Source organism: Schistocerca americana, chromosome 3 (genome assembly GCF_021461395.2).
Source record: "Schistocerca americana isolate TAMUIC-IGC-003095 chromosome 3, iqSchAmer2.1, whole genome shotgun sequence".
NCBI lineage: Eukaryota > Metazoa > Arthropoda > Insecta > Orthoptera > Acrididae > Schistocerca > Schistocerca americana.
The window spans coordinates 163,467,816-163,488,877 of record NC_060121.1 but is presented as its reverse complement, the minus strand read 5'-3'; the positions used below and the strand labels follow the sequence as shown (position 1 = coordinate 163,488,877).

Sequence of the window (21,062 nt, the reverse complement as noted above, 5' to 3'; positions counted from 1 at the left end):
ATGTTGACAGCTCCACTCTAGACGTTCCCTTTATACGCTCCCTGCATCTTGGAGGTTATATGGGTTAATTAATGATTATTATGTTACAATCCTCTTCTTGTAGTTGACCGTGTATATCGAGACTTCGTTCATTGTTAAATGCAATGGTGTGGTACTAAGTGATGGAGACGCATTGAGAACTGGTAAAATTTAATTTATTTCCTTTATCACACTGCACAATCATAAACACACTATTATTCAAACTGTGTGCCACAGCTATTAAACATAGAGATAGATCCTTCGCTACGCAACCGCCTTTGGCTCACACAGCCTACACCTTCCACAGCCTCTCAACAACTGCCTCTGCTTGCGACTCTCTGTGCCACTGGGCATTGTCGCCCTCCAAAGAACAACCACTTACAGATACTACACACCAGTACCCTCACACCTTCTGTAAAGACGCGTCAGAGATACACAAACAGCAGGTATTCGACAGTAAATGCCACTCTGCCGAAGCCTTCTGTACACCGTTTGCCTCGCTACAAAACGTCCAGTGGATTCTGCGAAGTCAGAAGCCAGTTGCCGTGCAGTACTGAGGCGGTACCGTCGTGCCCTTACAGCCAAATAATGGTTCTCTCTTACTGATGTTACATGTGGTCAGCGCCGCCCTGGTCTTTGGGATACAGTTTCGTGCCACGTCCGAAAAACAACAGAACGACTAACATTAATCCATCGGGCCACATTCTTCTGCTTCCTTTCTTCCCATGGCCCTCCACCGCGGAGAGCCTAGCAGGCGTCTTCTCTGTGCCATACTGCACCGTCTGTGACTGTGCACATTGCGACAGTAGGTTTGGGACTACCTGGCAAACACTATCGCGTTTGATAGTTACCCTGACGTCATCGTTGGCGTGATTGTACATTGACCATAATGCCGTCTTCCGTGCAGGATAGAATCGTACAGACATCTGTTGACAGTTCGAATGGCTATATCGTTAATTAGATACAGTAAGGAGAAATAGTGGTTTGTTGATTTAATTTCGGACACCAATGTATTAGGAGCGCCGCCTAGCGGCTGTCATCTAGGTCCATGCGTTCTGGAGACCTTTTTGAATCATCGGGCCGGGATAGCAGAAGCTAGTACCACATATCTCCGGAAACCTCTTCGAGGACTTGCAGAATCAATGCCGTACAGACTAGCTGTTCTATTGCATTCCAAATGTGTACCAACACGCTTTTAAGGAGGGACGTTGGATGAAAAATACACACTATTTCAAAAATGCACCAAATCCACAGTTTTGGAGATATGGCAATGAAATTTTGTACCACCCTTTACATGAAAGTAACACATTTACATATAAAATCCTTTGATTATATATACTCAACTTTTTTTAAATGAAATTTGAAGTTTTATTTTCAAAAGATAATGTATGTTCCTTTTTCTCAGAAAGTATTCAAGAGATTTCTAAAAAAAAGTTCTCTGTTTCATCTCTTTATATGGTGTAAGCTTCCCTCATGAGGTTTCTGGAATAGGTCAAATAGGAGAATTTTCATATTTTTTTAGTTATAATTCCACAAGTACAATTTTAAATTCATTCAAAATTCCAAGTACTTTGCCCCATATCTCAGCTTGCAATCAGAATTTCAAAATTTGCTCTTGAGACAACGTTTATTAGGTTTACAGAAATATTTCTACAAAATTTGATAATTCATTCATAGAATCTGAGGAAAAGGTACATAAACTTTAAAAAACAAACTTTTCAGGATACGCAATTTAAAGTTCAACCTAACTTTTTTCCTTATGGCACTTCTTCAAAAGGCACCACATTTGTACTGTGAGTCGTCTTTCCCTTCAAGGCTTCTCTTCTGGTTTCTTGTTGTCCGTCTTCTTTCCTTCACCAGGGCTTCAACTGACTTTTCAGCTGCAGAGGCGCGCTGCAAAACTATTTTTCTCAGGATGTCTTGAGTAAAATTTCCTATCTTGAAGCCCATTCTTTCTAATTCCTCCATCCTCCCGACGTTCCCTTCATTAAATACAATAACTGCATCATAAGTTGCAATTCTGACAACTGTAGCAGATGAAAATGTGTTTTTAGGGCATCGTTTCCATATGAGTGAATTTAGAGACTCATTTGGATTTTGGGTTTTGCCACGAACACACTTTTTGAGAAGTGCAGGATCGGCCAAAAACCTGTAAGTGGGCTTGACAAGATCCAGGATACAATTTGGAAGCCTCTCCTTGTGAATGTAGGGGTTGTTATCGCTCTGAGCTTGGTGTGGCAGGGAGACCGCGTCACACTTTTAGTTAATTTTCAGGCAGTTCGGATGTGATTTCAACATTGAAACTTTTGGAACTCATTATCCATGAGTTGCACTAACAAATAAAAAATAAATCGAAAACTGACATTTTTGGTCAATTTCCCGCTCTTAAGCAACTGATGATAATGTTTTAGCTCAACAGAATACAAACAAGTAAAATTTTATTTGACATCCTTCATGGTATTGTAATGGCTAGCAGTGTAATGCGATCAAATATAGCTCTGTATGTGATCTGAGGCTTTCCCGGCGAAAGTATTGTATCCAAGGTTCTCGGGTGTCCAGCCGGATCCGTCTTCGAAGTTCCACATTTCTGCGAATAACCGTTCCGCCATCAACAGGTGGTGCTGATGGAATGCCCATTAAAATTGCTACACCACGAAGATGACGTGCTACAGGCGCGAAATTTAACCGACAGGAAAAAGATGCTGTGATATGCAAATGATTAGCTTTTCAGAGCATTCACACATTCACACAAGTTTGGCGCCGGTGGTGACACCTACAACGTGCTGACATGAGCAAAGTTTCCAAACGATTTCCCAAACACAAATACCAATTGACCGGCGTTGCCTGGTGAAACGTTGTTGTGATGCCTCGTGTAAGGAGGAGAAATGGATACCATCACGTTTCCGACTTTGATAAAGGTCGGATTGTAACCTATCGTGATTGCGGTTTATCGTATCGTGACATTGCTGCTCGCGTTGGTCGAGATCCAATGACTGTTAGCAGAATATGGAATCGGTGGGTTCAGGAGGGTAATACGGAACGCCGTGCTGGATCCCAATGGCCTCGTATCACTAGCAGACGAGATGACAGGCATCTTATCCGCATGGCTGTAACGGATCGTTCAGCCACGTCTCGATCCTTGAGTCAACAGATGGGGACGTTTGCAAGACAACAACCATCTGCACGAACAGTTCGACGACATTTGCAGCAGCATGGACTATCAGCTAAGAGACCGTGGCTGCGATTACCCTTGATGCTGCATCACAGGCAGGAGCGCCTGCGATGGTGTACTCAACGACGAACATCGGTGCGCGAATGGCAAAACGTCATTTTTTCGTATGAGTCCAGGTTCTGTTTACAGCATCATCATGGTCGCCTCCGTGTTTGGCGACATCGCGGTAAACGCACATTGGAAGCGTGTATTCGTCATTGCCATATTGGCGTATCACCCTGCGTGATGGTATGGGGTGCCATTGGTTGCACGTCTCGGTCACCTATTGTTCACATTGACGGCACTTTGAACAGTGGACGTTACATTTCACATGTGTTACGACCCGTGGCTCTACCCTTTATTCGATCCCTGCGAAACCCTACATTCCGGCAGGATAATGCACGACCGCATGTTGCAGGTCCTGTACGGGCCTTTCTGGATACAGAAAATGTTCGACTACTGCCCTGGCCAGCACATTCTCCAGATCTCTCACCAATTGAAAACGTCTGGTCAATGGTGGCCGAGCAACTGGCTCGTCACAATAGGCCAGTCACTACTCTCGATGAATTGTGGTATCGTGTTGAAGCTGCATGGGCAGCTGTACCTGTTTGACTCAATGCCCAGGCGTATCAAGGCCGTTATTATGGCCAGAGAAGGTTGTTCTGGGTACTGATTACTCAGGATCTATGCATCGAAATTGCGTGAAAATGTAATCACATGTCAGTTCTAGTATATTTGTCCAGTGAATACCCGTTTATCATCTGCATCATTTCCTGGTGTTGCAGTTTTAATGGCCAGTGGTGTATTATTATGTGTTACTTGTTTTTGCAGGTTAGCCGGGACGGCCTGAAGATGGGCTCGGGGGAGGGGAAGCAGGTGTTTCGACCCGAGGCGGGCGAGGACGAGCGCGAGTCGTGGGACAGCAAGCTGACCTTCCTGCTGGCCACCGTCGGCTACGCCGTCGGGCTCGGCAACGTCTGGAGGTTTCCCTACCTCGCCCAGAAGAACGGCGGCGGTGAGCCCACTTCCCAACCATACAGACTCTTGTGCCATAGCAGTGTTTACTTTTTATTTTATTTATTCAAGCTGATCTTCACCAATCTTCACGCCCTCTCTTACACTCCTGGAAATTGAAATAAGAACACCGTGAATTCATTGTCCCAGGAAGGGGAAACTTTATTGACACATTCCTGGGGTCAGACACATCACATGATCACACTAGCAGAACCACGGGCACATAGACACAGGCAACAGAGCATGCACAATGTCGGCACTAGTACAGTGTATATCCACCTTTCGCAGCAATGCAGACTGCTATTCTCCCATGGAGACGATCGTAGAGATGCTGGATGTAGTCCTGTGGAACGGCTTGCCATGCCATTTCCACCTGGCGCCTCAGTTGGACCAGCGTTCGTGCTGGACGTGCAGACCGCGTGAGACGACGCTTCATCCAGTCCCAAACATGCTCAATGGGGGACAGATCCGGAGATCTTGCTGGCCAGGGTAGTTGACTTACACCTTCTAGAGCACGTTGGGTGGCACGGGATACATGCGGACGTGCATTGTCCTGTTGGAACAGCAAGTTCCCTTGCCGGTCTAGGAATGGTACAACGATGGGTTCGATGACGGTTTGGATGTACCGTGCACTATTCAGTGTCCCCTCGACGATCACCAGTGGTGTACGGCCAGTGTAGAAGATCGCTCCCCACACCATGATGCCGGGTGTTGGCCCTGTGTGCCTCGGTCGTATGCAGTCCTGATTGTGGCGCTCACCTGCACGGCGCCAAACACGGATACGACCATCATCGGCACCAAGGCAGAAGCGACTCTCATCGCTGAAGACGACACGTCTCCATTCGTCCCTCCATTCACGCCTGTCGCGACACCACTGGAGGCGGGCTGCACAATGTTGGGGCGTGAGCGGAAGACGGCCTAACGGTGTGCGGGACCGTAGCCCAGCTTCATGGAGACGGTTACGAATGGTTCTCGCCGATACCCCAGGAGCAACAGTGTCCCTAATTTGCTGGGAAGTGGCGGTGCGGTTCCCTACGCCACTGCGTAGGATCCTACGGTCTTGGCGTGCATCCGTGCGTCGCTGCGGTCCGGTCCCAGGTCGACGGGCACGTGCACCTTCCGCCGACCACTGGCGACATCATCGATGTACTGTGAAGACCTTACGCCCCACGTGTTGAGCAATTCGGCGGTACGTCCACCCGGCCTCCCGCATGCCCACTATACGCCCTCGCTCAAAGTCCGTCAACTGCACATACGGTTCACGTCCACGCTGTCGCGGCATGCTACCAGTGTTAAAGACTGCGATGGAGCTCCGTATGCCACGGCAAACTGGCTGACACTGACGGCGGCGGTGCACAAATGCTGCGCAGCTAGCGCCATTCGACGGCCAACACCGCGGTTCCTGGTGTGTCCGCTGTGCCGTGCGTGTGATCATTGCTTGTACAGCCCTCTCGCAGTGTCCGGAGCAAGTATGGTGGGTCTGACACACCGGTGTCAATGTGTTCTTTTTTCCATTTCCAGGAGTGTACAATGAACCAGGACACTAAACGCAGTTGAGGAACAGTGGACACACAGAGACACAAAATATTCAGTACCATTTTTTTCCAAGGTGGAAAGAAATTTTTAATCTAATTATTAAGGCCGTATACAATGACACTTTGCCTTCAATATAAACTGTCTGACAGAAAGAAGTTAAGCGCCCGGAAAACATGCTCGGATGTCAGGGTAATTTCATACAATACACAACGTTGGTGGCAATATGAATGATTAGAGTTGCAGTTCTTCGTGACAGGTAGGAAGCTCACCAGAGTGCATTACTGTTGTTCGTGTATAGCAGCCGCGAGGGATTAGCCGAGCGGCCTCAGGCGCTGCAGTCATGGACTGTGCGGCTGGTCCCGGCGGAGGTTCGAGTCCTCCCTCGGGCATGGGTGTGTGTGTTTGTCCTTTGGATAATTTAGGTTAAGTAGTGTGTAAGCTTAGGGACTGATGACCTTAGCAGTTAAGTCTCATAAGATTTCACACACATTTGAACATTGCTACTAGGCCTGGTAGCACGCGCAGGGTGTTTCAGACAGCGTATCCTTCTGTAACGTTCGAAATAATAGGTGACAGAAATATTTACTGAGATAGGTCCACATAAGAGACGTTACAATTTCTTTAATAATAGACTATGATATAGGATTCCATCGTAAGTGGAAATGCAGTAGCAAGTTAATGAAGTAGTGTTGTGCAAACTCTGCTATGTTTGGTAAAAGCAGAAAGAATTATCATGGTAACAAGAGAATTGTGTTTCTTAGAACGACATCCCTCTGAAGGAAAAATAGTTTAACAAGTCAGCCGAAAATAAGTTGCCACTTTTGTTACGATATTGTGGGAATCCTGTGACCCAGTGTATTTTTACTAATGAGTAGCTAAATCTGAAACTTATCAAAGGATTTTCTTTCTGCATTTCAACGATCGGTGAAACATGAAAAAAAAAGTGACGCCAGAGTGAAGATATCAACGTTTTTAATTCAAATATCTTATAGTTCAAATTCAAATGGCTCTGAGCGCTATGGGACTTAACAGCTGAGGTCATCAGTCCCCTAAAACTTAGAACTACTTAAACCTAACCAACCTAAGGACATCACACGCATCCATGCCCGAGGCAGGATTCGAACCTGCGGCCGTAGCGGTCGCACGGTTCCAGACTGAAGCGCCTAGAACAGCTCGCCCACACCGGCCGGCTATCTTATAGTTCGTCAAAGACACTGATAATTTATTTCTTCTGGACAGATAGTCAGCTAGAGGTTCACAGCTTTAAATCTTTGAAAATATTATATTCTCTCAATGAGTATTGCTATTCTGGAACCAAAATGCAGCACAGTTCTGTGTTAAAAAATGCGAAGTAATACGAAGATTATGAAAACATGCTGCTCATAATTTAGTTATATGTTAGCAACTATTCATTTCAAGAACACACACACACACACTTAATCAGTATTAAAAAAGCGAAAATAAATAAATTCTTCATTTATGTTCTCGTAACCCCACACGTATTCTCCTTTCATCAGCTATAAATGATACTTAAAAGATTAAGTTATCCCATCGAAAAATCAGTAGTTATCTATGTGTAAAAAAGTTCCACATGTTAACCAAATCTCAAAATATCTCCTGTCTGCGTGCTATCGTTTGCCAAATACTCGTTTAGATATCTGGAACTGTTTATGATATCTCAATAAACCCCCACCTTCGATTCTTTAAGCAATCGAGTTCTCATGTATAAAACATGAAATTATATACATGATGATGAGGTCCCACACTCCGAGGGGCGTAGGGGACGATGCGGAAGATCCGCACCGCCGACTAGGCAAGGTCCTAGCGGAGGTGGTTTGCCATTGCCTTCCTCCGACCGTAATGGGGATGAATGATGATGATAAAGACGACACAACACTCAGTCATCTCCAGGCAGGGAATATCCCTGACCCCGTGCGCGGGAAGTGAGAACGCTACCGCAACACCACGAGCTGCGGACGAAATTATATACATACAAGGATATAATTTTGCAGGTACGTTCACAGTATATGTGGACACTGTCAATAAAATGTGTTGCAAATAGAGTTAGTAGTAAAGCGGACGAAGATGGCTTTCTTGCAAGGTATGTGATAATAGACGGAACGTGAGTTCATCACTTTGATCCTGAGACAAAACAACAGTCATAACAATGGTAACATCTTTCATCCCCTACCCCAAAAAAGTTCTGGGTGAAAAAATCAGCTGGCAAGGTGATGGCATCGGTCTTTTGGAAGGCATAAGGGGTAATTATGGTGAATTATTTGCAAAATGGCGTAACTATCAATGCATCATACTACTGCACCCTCCTGCACCTGTTGAGAGAAGATGTAAAGAACAAAAGGCGCGGAAAATTGGCGTGCAGAGTGCTCTCGCAACACTGGAAACTCTGCGTGACTGCGAGTTCGAATTGTTACGTTATCCGCCATATTCTCCAAATTTGGTTCCATCGGACTTTTTTCTTTTCCCAAACCTAAAAAAAGACCTCAAACTACAAAGATTTGACAATGATGATGCAGTGATTGATGCTGTGAAAGCTTGTTGGGCTCGAAATTGAAGACCTTTTGTTTGAATGGTTTGCAGAAGATATCTGAGCGTGCCCGCAAGTGTATTAGTGTGCGCGGTATTATATTGAAAAATAAATTGGTATTATAAATTTTCTGCCATTCCTTATTTCTTAGGCAAGAAACTTTTCGACCCCCGCATATTATTTCCAGCGCTTTAAAAGTACAGTACAGTATTAAGCACATAATCCTAAACATTATTTTTACTCCATTTCGAAACTGCCAATGACTAATTTTACCCCTAAAATCTTTACACCGCTGACGTCATACTGTGCAACATGTGCTGTATGGTTGAATCATCCCTGCCAGTGCACGGACAGCAATTTCAGCAACATGTCTAAAACACCATACAGGACATAATTGCATATTACTTACCTGTCAGTGTCTTCACAACGAATTTAACCTGCGGCATTTTAGTCACATTATAAAGTGTATAAATAAATCAAGGAACACTGCAGGCTAAATGAATTTTTGCGATATCTTCTGTATTTCTCTCCGTTTTCTGTTACAGCTCATTAGTCAAGTTTCTACGTCAGATAACTTAGTGCACTTTGCAGTAACTGTGTAACTTTTTGCAATCTGTTACAGGTGCATTTCTGATACCGTACTTCGTAATGCTGGCAATAGAGGGCATCCCCATTTTCTACCTGGAGCTTGCCATCGGACAGAGACTGAGGAAAGGAGCCATTGGCGTCTGGAACCAAGTGTCTCCATACCTGGGAGGCATTGGTATTAGCAGCGCCGTAGTGTCCTTCAATGTTGCACTCTACTACAACACTATCATCGCTTGGTGCCTCTTTTATTTCGTCCAGGTAATTGATAACTAATTAATACCTCTTAATGAGTTAGCTTCTACAGTTTAGTTACCATCATTAGTGTTTCTCCAGAATAATTACTTGTACAGGTGCAGAATACCTTCAGCGCACTGTAGTGTAAAGTCTGTGTTTATTTTTAGGAAGTAAGTTTTCAATTCAGAAAACAGTCGTCTACTTAGTTGCACTAGCACCCATGTTGGCTAAAAAACGTCAGATATATACCTTTAAGCAGCCCCAGAGAGATCAAATGGCTCTAAGCACTATGGGACTTAACATCTCAGGTCATCAGTCCCCTAGACTTAGAACAACTTCAACCTAACTAACCTATGGACATCACACATATCCATGCCCGAGGCAGGAGTTAACCTGCGACCGTAGCAGCAGCGCTGTTCGGGACTGAAGCGCCTAGAACCGCTCGGCCACAGCAGCCGGCTCCCCCTCCCCCTTGTGCGATATAGCACTGGCAACATAGGTCCGAATGTCAACTGCAATTGAATATTCATTTAGAGCACCACCACACACACGGGGAAACTAAAAGGATTACGGTAGAACAGGCGTTTGGCATAAATCGGCCGATTACATACGGCGTGAAAGTAAACATTAGCTACGATACAGTTCAACCTAGACATTCTCATTCATTGGCTTTGCCAACTCACAGCCAAATTATCGCCTTTCGACTTAACCTAGAAACGTACAATGCTGTACGTCAGTTTGTCACCACAACCAAATCGACCAGTTACAGCCGAACACTAGTCGTACAGGACTCATTTTAATTTGCCTGTGTCATGAAGTTCTGCTATGTAAATTGAATTGCTATGTTCAGGAGACTGTGGTAATTAGAAAAACAGGGTTTATCATTTACTAAAATTATTAGGAGCCCTCTTTTTGGGAACTGGTAAGTTATATTACAGAATACAATACATTTTGTATTGACGCAAAATGTGTTGTGTAACGTACATATTTCTGTGTAAGTCTGCAGGTTTTCATGGCCGTCGTCACTAAAGTTAAAATCTTCTGGGTTGTTATGCCACGTCTTATTTCCTTCTAAAATAATCGACGTTTCGACCCCTCTGCTGGGATCTTCTTCAGGATGTTTCGGTGTCTACTATTGCTAGAACTCGAAACGTCGACACTAGCAGTAGTATACACCGATGCATCATGAAGAAAGTCCCAACAAAGGACTCGAAACGTCGATTATTTTAGAAGGAAATATGATGCGGTCTAACAATCCAGAAGATTTTAACTTTACTTCACATCTTTCTAGTCTGTATTTTCCAAATATGTATTTAAGTCCTCAAATCCTGTTCCATTTTTTTTTATTTTTTGTACTATAGTCCTGTATTTCACTTACGTGTATTAACGCTATGGCTTTGTCATCTCGATGTTTCTTCCAAAATATTATCAACAGCAAAGCTACAGCAGCTCACATTGTCAATTGAAATGAAATGTGTGACGAGAGCCTCCCGTCGGGTAGACCGTTCGTCTGGTGCAGGTCTTTCGATTTGACGCCAGTTCGGCGACTTGTGCGTCGATGGGGATGAAATGATGATGATGAGGACAACACAACATCCAGTCCCTGAGCGTAGAAAATCTCCGACCCAGCCGGGAATCGAACACGGGCCCTTTGAATTGACAGTCTGTAGCGCTGACCACTTTTTTTTTTTTTTTTTTTTTTTTTAAATCCCATGTTGTTCGTTTTCGTTCATTTCATCTGCTCGGTGCGGACGTCGCAAGACACCTGTTTCAGTTCGTTATTGATCCATTAACTTAGTTTTTTTTTTATTACAGAGGGCAGCTAACCCTCTGACCGAACACGCTGAGTTACCGTGCCGGCACCACTCAGCTACCGAGGAAGACATAGATTATATAAAACGGCAAGAGACTTATATACAGTATTTCACAGTGTCGTCACAGCATAGTTTATTGAACAGAGACTTAGCATTGCTATCAAGTGCAGCACTGAAGTTAATGATACTGGTGGTTAACCCTCATTTTCCTGTATAAATAAATAGAGCTGCACCACTTTTCGCAACCAAGCAAAATCCTCTTGTATCTATCTCTCAAAGCCTTATGCCAAGTTCGTTTCAAATTTGATTCCAGTTAGATACTGCTAATTGTTAAGATATCTATGAAACCAGTGTACAAAATCCACAGTACTTTGGAAAGGATCTGTTTGTACTAAAGTCCGATTAAAATTACTTGATAGTTGACACTTAAAGCGTTGTAACTGTGTTTCTCCAATTGGAATGCTCAACGTCGTGCCCTCAGAATTCGCCGTTGCCAAACTGCTGCAGCAATTAATTACTTCACTTCCAACTTCTTGTCCGGCTCTCTTTCTTGATGTATTTGGATCCCGAATCCTCGGTCTGCCCTTTTATTTCATGTTTCATCACACGTGATAATCACACACACACACACACACACACACACACACACACAGAGAGAGAGAGAGAGAGAGAGAGAGAGACGCTATAAAAATACAAACGTTTACATGCGGCAAATCTTCCGAAAGACTGAAACCGAATTTTGGAAACCGTTTTTCGCTGTCGTGTTTACATGTTGGTCCGAAGCGGATTTGCTAACCCAGTTAAATGTAGCGTCTGAGAAACAGCTGATACAGTTTATGATTTAGTCAGCACTACCGCTCTCTTTAGTCGGACGAGTTGTAAACAGCTTCAGTCAAATACTTCTACTTACCCTTCACTCTGCTCCGTCCATATTAGCCGAAAATTTTTAAAAACAACACGATACCTGATACTCTAATCACGTTTCAGAACCGGTTGCGTTTACACGGGAGAAAACATAGAGTGCGGAATTGGAAACCTCCAATCAGAAGCGAATTTCCAGAATCGATTTGTGTTTACATGACCATCCAGGAGCGGTAATGGGAAATCGGTTTACGAAATCTGGTTTAGGGAGTCCCATGTAAACGGAATGATACAGCTCTAATCACAGTCTTAAAAAACACTGCTGGATCCTTCTGCATAAGACGCAGTTCAGCGTGACACGTACAGTTATTATAATCACAGATATCGGCTTACATTAAATAAGATTCGCCCGACACTACGTGAAGTCTGCAATTAACCGGTGCGCTTTCACTACCACAGTCTGGGTGCAAGTATGCAGTGAAGTGTCGTAGCGCAATGGATAACGTAGAAACGTGAGCTCTGGTAGGTCCTAGGTTCGAATCTCGGCAAATTCCGTGGAATATTTATTTTTCTAAGTGTAATCAAAAGACTTCTGTATTATTTTCATTCAGTTAATTGGTTTAAATGTATTTTTTTCTAATGCTTCGCTGCAACATTTTCACCATCTTATTGGCTTTTTTATTTGATCTTAGTTTTTTCTTCCTGTCACTCTTTTTTCGTTTGAAATCTGCTTGTGTCGCCTGTAATCTGCAACAAAGTCGAACCAGGATGCTTATTGCTTGGTAATGCCGCAGCCTGTTTAATCCGTGTGATGGTAGTTTCAGGTAACCGCTGAAACTAAAATTTTTCTGTCTTGAGTTTGTTCATAGAGTTTAGCCTTAAATGTTATGAACAAAGTAATCATGATTTTAGTTTTGCCACAGATAGCTGAATGACGTTTTCTCAGACACACTGCACATCACGAGGTTGCCGTTAGGTTAGGAGATGAGTTTAAATTCAGGCCTACAAAACGTGTTGTCTGCCACAGTTCAGTCACCGATCACTTAAAAATCAGCTGCCGACAGAGCTTCTCACGTTGTCATCACACATCGCGTCGGACGCTTCCAACACTGCTGCGCGTTATTAAGTAATTTTAATCGGACTGTAGTGACGTAATCATATTCAAAAACTGCAGAGCACCTGCGACCAAACCTTGCATCACAGCGTAGTCACGTGTTTTTTGAACTCTGGTATGTTGGCGACTAAAGTTCAGTAGTGCTCCCAATGCTCACTCCATAAAAATCCCTGTGCTATCATATATTACTTGTGCACGCACGTGTATGGACAATCGCGAGACTTACCGACCGATTGCTGCTATTTGTCACTCGTGTGGGGGCCCTTCAGCAATTTCCTTTATTTCCTCTCCAGTGATAAATGGACATCCACCTTTCTCCGCAAAGCAGGATAAGGCAGTATCATTCAACTGCATTCAAGATATGGAAAATCCAAGGAAAGAGGGGGGGGAAGGGGGGCGGGGGGGGGGGGGGGGGGTGAAGTAGCACTGAACTGTAGAGTGAATTATTTACTTCAGTGTGCCATGCTTCTCCACTGCACTCTTCCAGTGCTCAACTGGTTAATGCAACTAGTAAATGTGAAGTGCTAACCTCTTCATCTCAGAGTAGCACTTGCAACCTATGTCCTCAATTACTTGCTGGATGTATTCCAATCTCTGTCTTCCTCTACAATTTTTGCCCTCTACAGCTCCCTCTAGTACCACAGAAGTCATACCCTCATGTCATAACAGATGTCCTATCGTCCTGTCACTTCTACTTATCAGTGTTTTCCACCTACTCTTTTCCTCTCTGATTCTGCACATAACCTCCTCATTCCTTACCTTATCAGTCCACCTGAGAATTATAGATTTTCCAAAGACTGTTTTTGAGACAACATTGTCTACCTTACCAGTCCACCTAATTTTCAACATTCATCTCTAGCACCACATCTCAAGTGCTTCAACTCTCTTCTGTTCCAGTTTTCCCACAGTCCATGTTTCACTACCAAACAATGCTGTCCTCCAGACGTACATTCTCAGAAATTTCTTCCTCAAATTAAGGCCGATTTTGATATTAGCAGACTTCTCTTGGTGAGGAATGCCTTTTTTTGCCAGAGCTAGTCTGCTTTTGATGTCCTCCTTGCTCCATTCGTCATTGGTTATTTTACTGCCTAGTTAGCAGAATTCCTTAACTTCATCTGCGTCATGACCATCAATACTGATGTTAAATTTCTCGCTGTTCTCATTTCTATTACTTCTCATTACCTTCGTCTTTTTTCAATTTATTCTCAGTCCATACTGTATATTGATTAGACTATTCATTCCGTTCAGCAGATCATATAATTCTTCTTCACTTTCACTCAGGATAGCAATGTCATCAGCAAATCGTATCATTGATATCCTTTCACCTTGTATTTTAATTCCACTCCTGAACCTTTCTTTTATTTCCATCATTGCTTCCTTGATATTCAGATTGAAGAGCAGGGACGAAAGGCTACAGCCTTGTCTTACACCCTTCTTAATACAAGCACTTCATTCTTGGTCATCCACTCTTATTATTACCTCTTGGCTGCTGTACATATTGTATATGATTCATCTCTCCCTACGGCTTACACCTACTTTTTTCAGAATTTCAAATATCCTGCACCATTTTACATTGTCAAATGCCTTTTCCAGGTCGACAAATCCTATGAACGTGTCTTGATTTTTCTTTAATATTGCTTCCATTATTAACCGCAACATCAGAATTGCCTCTCTTGTGCTTTTACTTTTCCTAAAGCCAAACTGATCGTCATCGAGCACACCCTCAATTTTCTTCTGTATATTATTCCTGTAAGCAACTTGGATATACGAGCTGTTAAGCTTTATTGTGCGATAATACTCACACTTGTCAGCTCTTGCTGTCTTAGGAATTGTGTGGATGATGCTTTTCTGAAAGTCAGGCAGTATGTCGCCAGACTCATACATTCTACACACCAACGTGAATAGTCATTTTGTTGCCATTTCCCCCGATGATTTTAGAATTCTGGTGGAATGTTATCTATCCCTTCTGCCTTATTTGACCTTAAGTCCTCCAAAGCTCTTTTAAATTCTGATTCTAATACTGGATCCCCTATCTCTTCTAAATTGACTCCTGTTTCTTCTTCTACCATACCAGACAAATCTTCCCCCTCATAGAGACTTTCAGGGCATTCTTTCCACTTATCCACTTTCTCCTCTGCATTTAACAGTGGAAATCCCATTGCACTCTTAATGTTACCACCCTTGCTTTTAATGTCACTGAAGATTGTTTCAACTTTCCTGCGCACTGAGTCTGTCCTTCAGACAATCTTTCTTTTTTTTTTTTTTTTTTTTTCGATGTCTTCACGTTTTTCCTGCAGCCATCTCATCTTAACTTTCCTATTTATTTCATTCCTCAGCGACTTGTATTTCTGTATTCCTGAGTTTCCTGGAACATTTTTGTACTTCCTCCTTTCATCAATCAACAGAAGTATTTCTTCTGTTACCCATGGTTTCTTGGCAGTTACCTTCTTTTTACCTATGTTTTCCTTCCCAACTTCTGTGATGGCCCTTTTTAGAGATGTCCATTCTTCTTCAACTGTCCTACCTACTGAGCTATTCCTTATTCCTGTATCTATAGCCTTAGAGAACTTCAACCGTATCTCATCATTCCTTAGTACCTCCATGTCCCACTTCTTTGCTTATTGATTCTTTCTGACTAATGCCTTAAACTTCAGCTTACTCTTCATCACTACTATTTTGTGATCTGAGTCTATATCTGCTCCTGGGTATGCCTTACAATCCAATATCTGGTTTTGGAATCTCTGTCGGACCATGATGTAATCTAACTGAAATCTTCGCATATCACCTGGCCTTTTCCAAGTATACTTCCTCCTCCTGTGATTCTTGAACAGGGTATTTGCTATTACTAGCTGACACATATTACAGAACTCAATTAGTCTTTCTCCTCTCTCATTCTCCTGCAACCTTTTCTTCTACTCCTTCCCCTACAACTGCTTTCCAGTCCCCCATGACTATTAGATTTTCATCCCCCTTTACATACTGTATTACCCTTTCTATATTCTCATACACTTTCTCTATTTCTTCTCTCTCTCTCTCTTCATCTTCAACTTGCGATGTCAGCATGTATACCTGAACTATGGTTGTCAGTGTTGGTTTGCAGCAGATTCTGATAGGAATGACCCTGTCACTGAACTGTTCACAGAAACACACTCCCTGCCCTACCTTCTTATTCATTATGAATCCTACTACTGTTACACCATTTTCTGCTGCTGTTGATATTACCCTATACTCATCTGACAAGAAATCCTTGTCTTCTTTCCACTTCACTGACCCCTACTATATCTAGACTGGGCCTTTGCATTTCCCTTTTCAGATTTTCTAGTTTCCAGTTGTTTAGAAAGAATAAAATATTATCTCTTGCACATGTAGGACTTTCAGGATGCGCAGTTTTGTATTCTGATGACAGAGCCTACAATGTATCACAGCTATGCTTACAACCTGCAGTACAATGATGAATAAATGTGGTATTTACAAAAAAAGAATGAAGTATTTACAACATTGGGGTTTTTCTTTTGTTTCAGCCAGAACTTAGTTGAGAACTTTTTACATATTTTGAACTTCTTTGTACTGTATGAATTCCACTAGGATAATTTTCAATCAGAAGAGGGCACTATGGTGTCAGAATAGCAGCAGTTTCAGCAGTGTTATAGTGGTCATTGTTTTATGACCATGTGGCCCACTATAGCTATGAAATTCTTTCTCTTAAAAATCTGTTTTCTGGTGATTTAATTGTGGTATGAAGACAAAAACAAACAGGAAATTACCATGCATTTGTATGGAAAACACCACAATGATCAGCAACTTTTAAAATATCATAGAACTAATTTGACTGTCACCCAGCATGTCATTCAGGGTGTATGACCAATGCAAAAAGAAGGCATTCCACTATAAAGCCCACAATATTCATAATATGCCATTATGAATGCAGATAAACTAAAATTATGTAGATGTAAGAATTGAGGTAGTGTAGCAAGATAGAAAGAGTAGTATTAGGTAACAAAGAACTGCAGTAGAATATTGAAACAGAATTACATGGAAGGGAATGAAATGAAATAAATTTAAAAGAAATGGCAAGTGGTGGAAGACAATAATCAGGATATCTTGTTATGAAGTAATTACTCACAAAGGAAGTAGGCTTCTATTAAAATATGGGAAAGGAGAAAGTATTCAGAACAATTGCCTTAATCCTGAGCAACATATACCTCCAAAAAAGTCAATATCAGTTATAAACTGGGAACTCATACAGAAAGCATTTACTTTTCAGCTCACATGACACTCTTCCATATGTCTGAAAATAGGTAGTGTGAACCCAGGTACGTGCATGGAATTTAAAACATGCTGGAGTGACACTGAAATTAAAATGTTGTTGTTCGGTGTTGTATATTTATTGATATTTCTAATCATTTGTTATACAATAATATGTTGGATCAAACTATTCTTGCAATGTTCCTGCTACATTTTTAGTGATACCCTATTTCAGATATTAATTTCTGGCTGTTACCACCATCTACTTGTAAGACTACAAAATAAACAGTGAAGTATTGAGATGTGGTTGTTTGGTCAAATTTACAGGAAAATTAAAAGAATTTGTGTCAATATACAGACATTTAACACATGATATTTTCAGGTTTCTAACATGAATGAAATATGGAAAAGATGTGGAGGAACCAAGTTCAATTCCTGGTACTGCCAGGAATCTTTCATTAGTGGGGTGATTGGAATGGGGACATTGATGCCAATTGTGGATTTAAGTGAATGAGAAGCAGCAGCTCCATGGTCACAGATGCTGATAACAACTGATAGAGCAGAGTGCTGACCACATGCCCCTCCATATTGCAACTTAATGATACCAGTTGCAGAGGATGACACAGCAACCTGTCAGCATTGAATGATACATGGGAAAAAGAAAAGAAGTTGCACCTTCTGCTTATGTCAGTGGCTTACTTAGGTCGTATATGGTATCAGTTAACTTTCCTTTTAGTGTGGTAGTCCTTTTGAGATAAACAGAAGTAAAATAAAATCTTCATTTCTTACTAGTCCTTCATCAGCAATTACCTTGCAAGACCTATGTCACTAAAATGATCAGTTAGTTACTTACATGCTCCATAGATTATTTGAATGATTCTTTTGTCACAATGATGTGGAACAAGTCAGTTTGCAGTATATGTAGGCACAATTAGTGTTAACATTAATGAACACATTATTTTTTGTCCTATTCATGCAACTGCACTTAAAAACATAGTTTTTCCCTTATAAGCTACCAGTTTTTGAATAGAAGTTCATCTGTTTATTAGAAGGAGTTGCCCAGGAGAAACGATTTTAGTTTAGCTTTAAAATTTGCTTTTCTACCTATTCGACATTTTATGCTATTGGGAAAGTGATCAAAGATTTTTGTTGCTGCATATTGAACTCCATTCACAGCCACTCACGGCTTTAATATGGGTAATAAAGGTCATTTTTTCCTGTCTACTGTTGTTGGTATAGACCTCATTGTTCTTCTTATATTGTAATTCAAGATTCAAGATTCAAGATTGGATTATTTGTAGATAATGGATTATTTGTAGCAAATTTCGTTAGTGAATATATGTGTGGTTGAAATGCCTAGCTCCTTGAAGAGGTACCTACATGATGTCCATGAGTGAACATCACATATTATTCCTACTTCTCATTTTTGTGCAATCAATATTTTCTTTCTAAGTGATGAGATAGACCAGAATATTATTGCATAAGACAGTATTGAGTGGCAACGCGCAGAATATGTAAGGAGGTTTGTTCATTTGTTTCCAAGATTAGCTATTACACGAAAATCAAAAGTAGCTGAACTTAATTGTTTGAGAAGCCTAGTAATGTGTTTCTTACACTTCAGTGCTTCTTCAGTATGTACTGCCCAACATTTGGAACAATCTACTCTGTTTACTGTCTCCTACTGATGTGCCACTTCAGTTATACATATGACAGTATTAGCTATACAGAAATGAATATAGTATGGTTTTATTTACTTACTTATTATTTTTTTCTTTCTAAGTTTAGAGAGAGTTCATTTTCTGAGAAACCCTTAATAATTATCTGGAAAACATAATTTACAATCTCTTCCGTAGTTTTTCCTCTAATGGGATTTATTGTAGCAGAAGTATCATCTGCAAAAAGAACCAGTTCTGCTTGTGCATGTTACATGGAAGTAGTTAACCCAAATTGAACCTAGTTGGACTCTCCCTTCCAATATTGTTTGAATTATATGAATAAGTTGTGGCTGTTCTTTCAAGAATGTCTGAAAGAATGGGCACTATGCATTCATATAACATTCACCTCAATGAGGACTGAATCCACAACCTTCAGTGCGGATGCTCATTTACTTTCAACCTCCAGCAGGAGTGAAAATTTAGTGTGCATGGAGGATATGGACGGGGACTCCAAGTAGGTGGCACTAGGTGGGAATGTGTATGTCTGATGGGGAGAGTGCCGAGATAGTCTGTGCATTTGCAATAAACATTGTGTGTGGGTGGCGCAGTGGTTAATGCAACTGCCTAATAAGCAGGAGATCCCAGGTTCGGGTCCCGGTCTGACACACATTTTTACCCATCGCTGCTGATTCACCACAAAGCCCCAATTGCAGCTGATATCATTAGTTCCGTCTCATTACTTACCTTTCCCTCCCATCCACCTTCAATTTACATGAAAGTGTTTGAATTATTCAGCATAACATTTTATTTGTTAAGTATAATTCAAACCAGCTGTATGTAAAGCAATAAACTCCATAAAACTTTAGTTTTTCTAAGAGAGTAACGTGACTTCACAATCAAATGCCTTGGAATGATCACAAAAAATACCAACTGGTAATATTTTATTATTTAACACTTGTACTATTTGATGAATGAATGTATAAATACTATTCTCAGTTGAGCACCTCTTCTGATACCCAAACTGTTATACTAAGTAAATTGTTTGTTCCTACATGTGAGACTACTCTTGAGTACATTAATTTTTTTTAAATATTGTGGAAAAAGATGTTTAAGTCATTCTTGTCATCTTTCTTATGAAGAGGCTTAACAGCTGCATATTTTAACCAGTCTGGAAAAATTTCTATGCCACTGATGCATTACATACATCACTCAGGTCACAGCTTATTAAGCTGTAGCATCTTGACAGAACACTGTTTGAAATTTCATCAACATGACATGAGCTTTTTTTTATATATAAGTCTATTAATTTGACTGAAGGATTTAGGTGCTAATTCTACTTGCTTAGTTTTGTGGAATGATATTCTTAATATGTTTATTGCTTCTTCAACTGAACCACATAATGCTATTTTTACTGCCACATTTAGAAAGCAATTGTTAAAAGTACTGGTAACTTATGAATTATCAGTCCCTACATTACCATTTAGTTTAATTGTTATGGTATCTTGTACACTGTTAGACTGTCCTGTCTCCCATCTGATAATCTCCCATATAGTTTTAATCTTATTATCAGCATTATTAATTTCTCTCAGGACATACATACTGCTTGACATTTGTTTGAACCAGTTCTACAAAAGAAGTACATGAATTCAGTTAGGATACAGAATTTGTGTGTCCTAAAATTTTGTACAATGATACACAGTGTAAACTGTATTAGGTTGCCTTAGCACGAAGTAGCATTCGTACAGACAGACTTACATTTGCAAATGGTTTCTTTCAATTTCAGAGTTTCCAGTCAGAGCTGCCATGGGCAACGTGTCCTAATAGATACCATGAGAATGGTTCATATACTGTGGAACCTGAGTGTGTTGTAAGTACTTGCTAAAGGCTTTAAACAGCTTCATACCTAATTCCAGTGACACACTGAAAAAAATAAAAAGTTCATTGTCATAATATTACTGTTAATGTGTGAGGTAGTAGTTCAGTGCTAGTAAAAGAGCTAATTATAATGGTAGTATAAGGATTGCTATTAAAGTTTTATGTTGTCTGTATGATGGCCTGTTTTTCACACTTTTAAGAAAGACACACAGTAGCAGCATTGATCCTAATCAGTTTTTGCAAGCTTTGTAAAAATGGCTGTAGGGGAGGTAGAATTTTCCGGAGTCATGTTGAATCTCCTATCAGGTAACAACTTTTTCATTTGAGAAAAATGGGCTTTCAACACCTGCAG

At 41.3% G+C, this 21,062-nt stretch overlaps 1 protein-coding gene across 1 annotated transcript in view; it reads left to right on the top strand.

The window, feature by feature from the left end:
• The window catches only part of LOC124605946 (sodium-dependent neutral amino acid transporter B(0)AT3), a 538,536-nt gene that overhangs the window by 397,016 nt on the left and 120,458 nt on the right, over positions 1 to 21,062 (top strand). Inside the window, exons 3-5 of the mRNA XM_047137906.1 lie at positions 4,082 to 4,244; positions 8,947 to 9,170; positions 20,619 to 20,702. Of these exons, the coding sequence (XP_046993862.1) occupies positions 4,082 to 4,244; positions 8,947 to 9,170; positions 20,619 to 20,702 (471 nt within the window). The remainder of the gene's footprint in view (positions 1 to 4,081; positions 4,245 to 8,946; positions 9,171 to 20,618; positions 20,703 to 21,062) is intronic.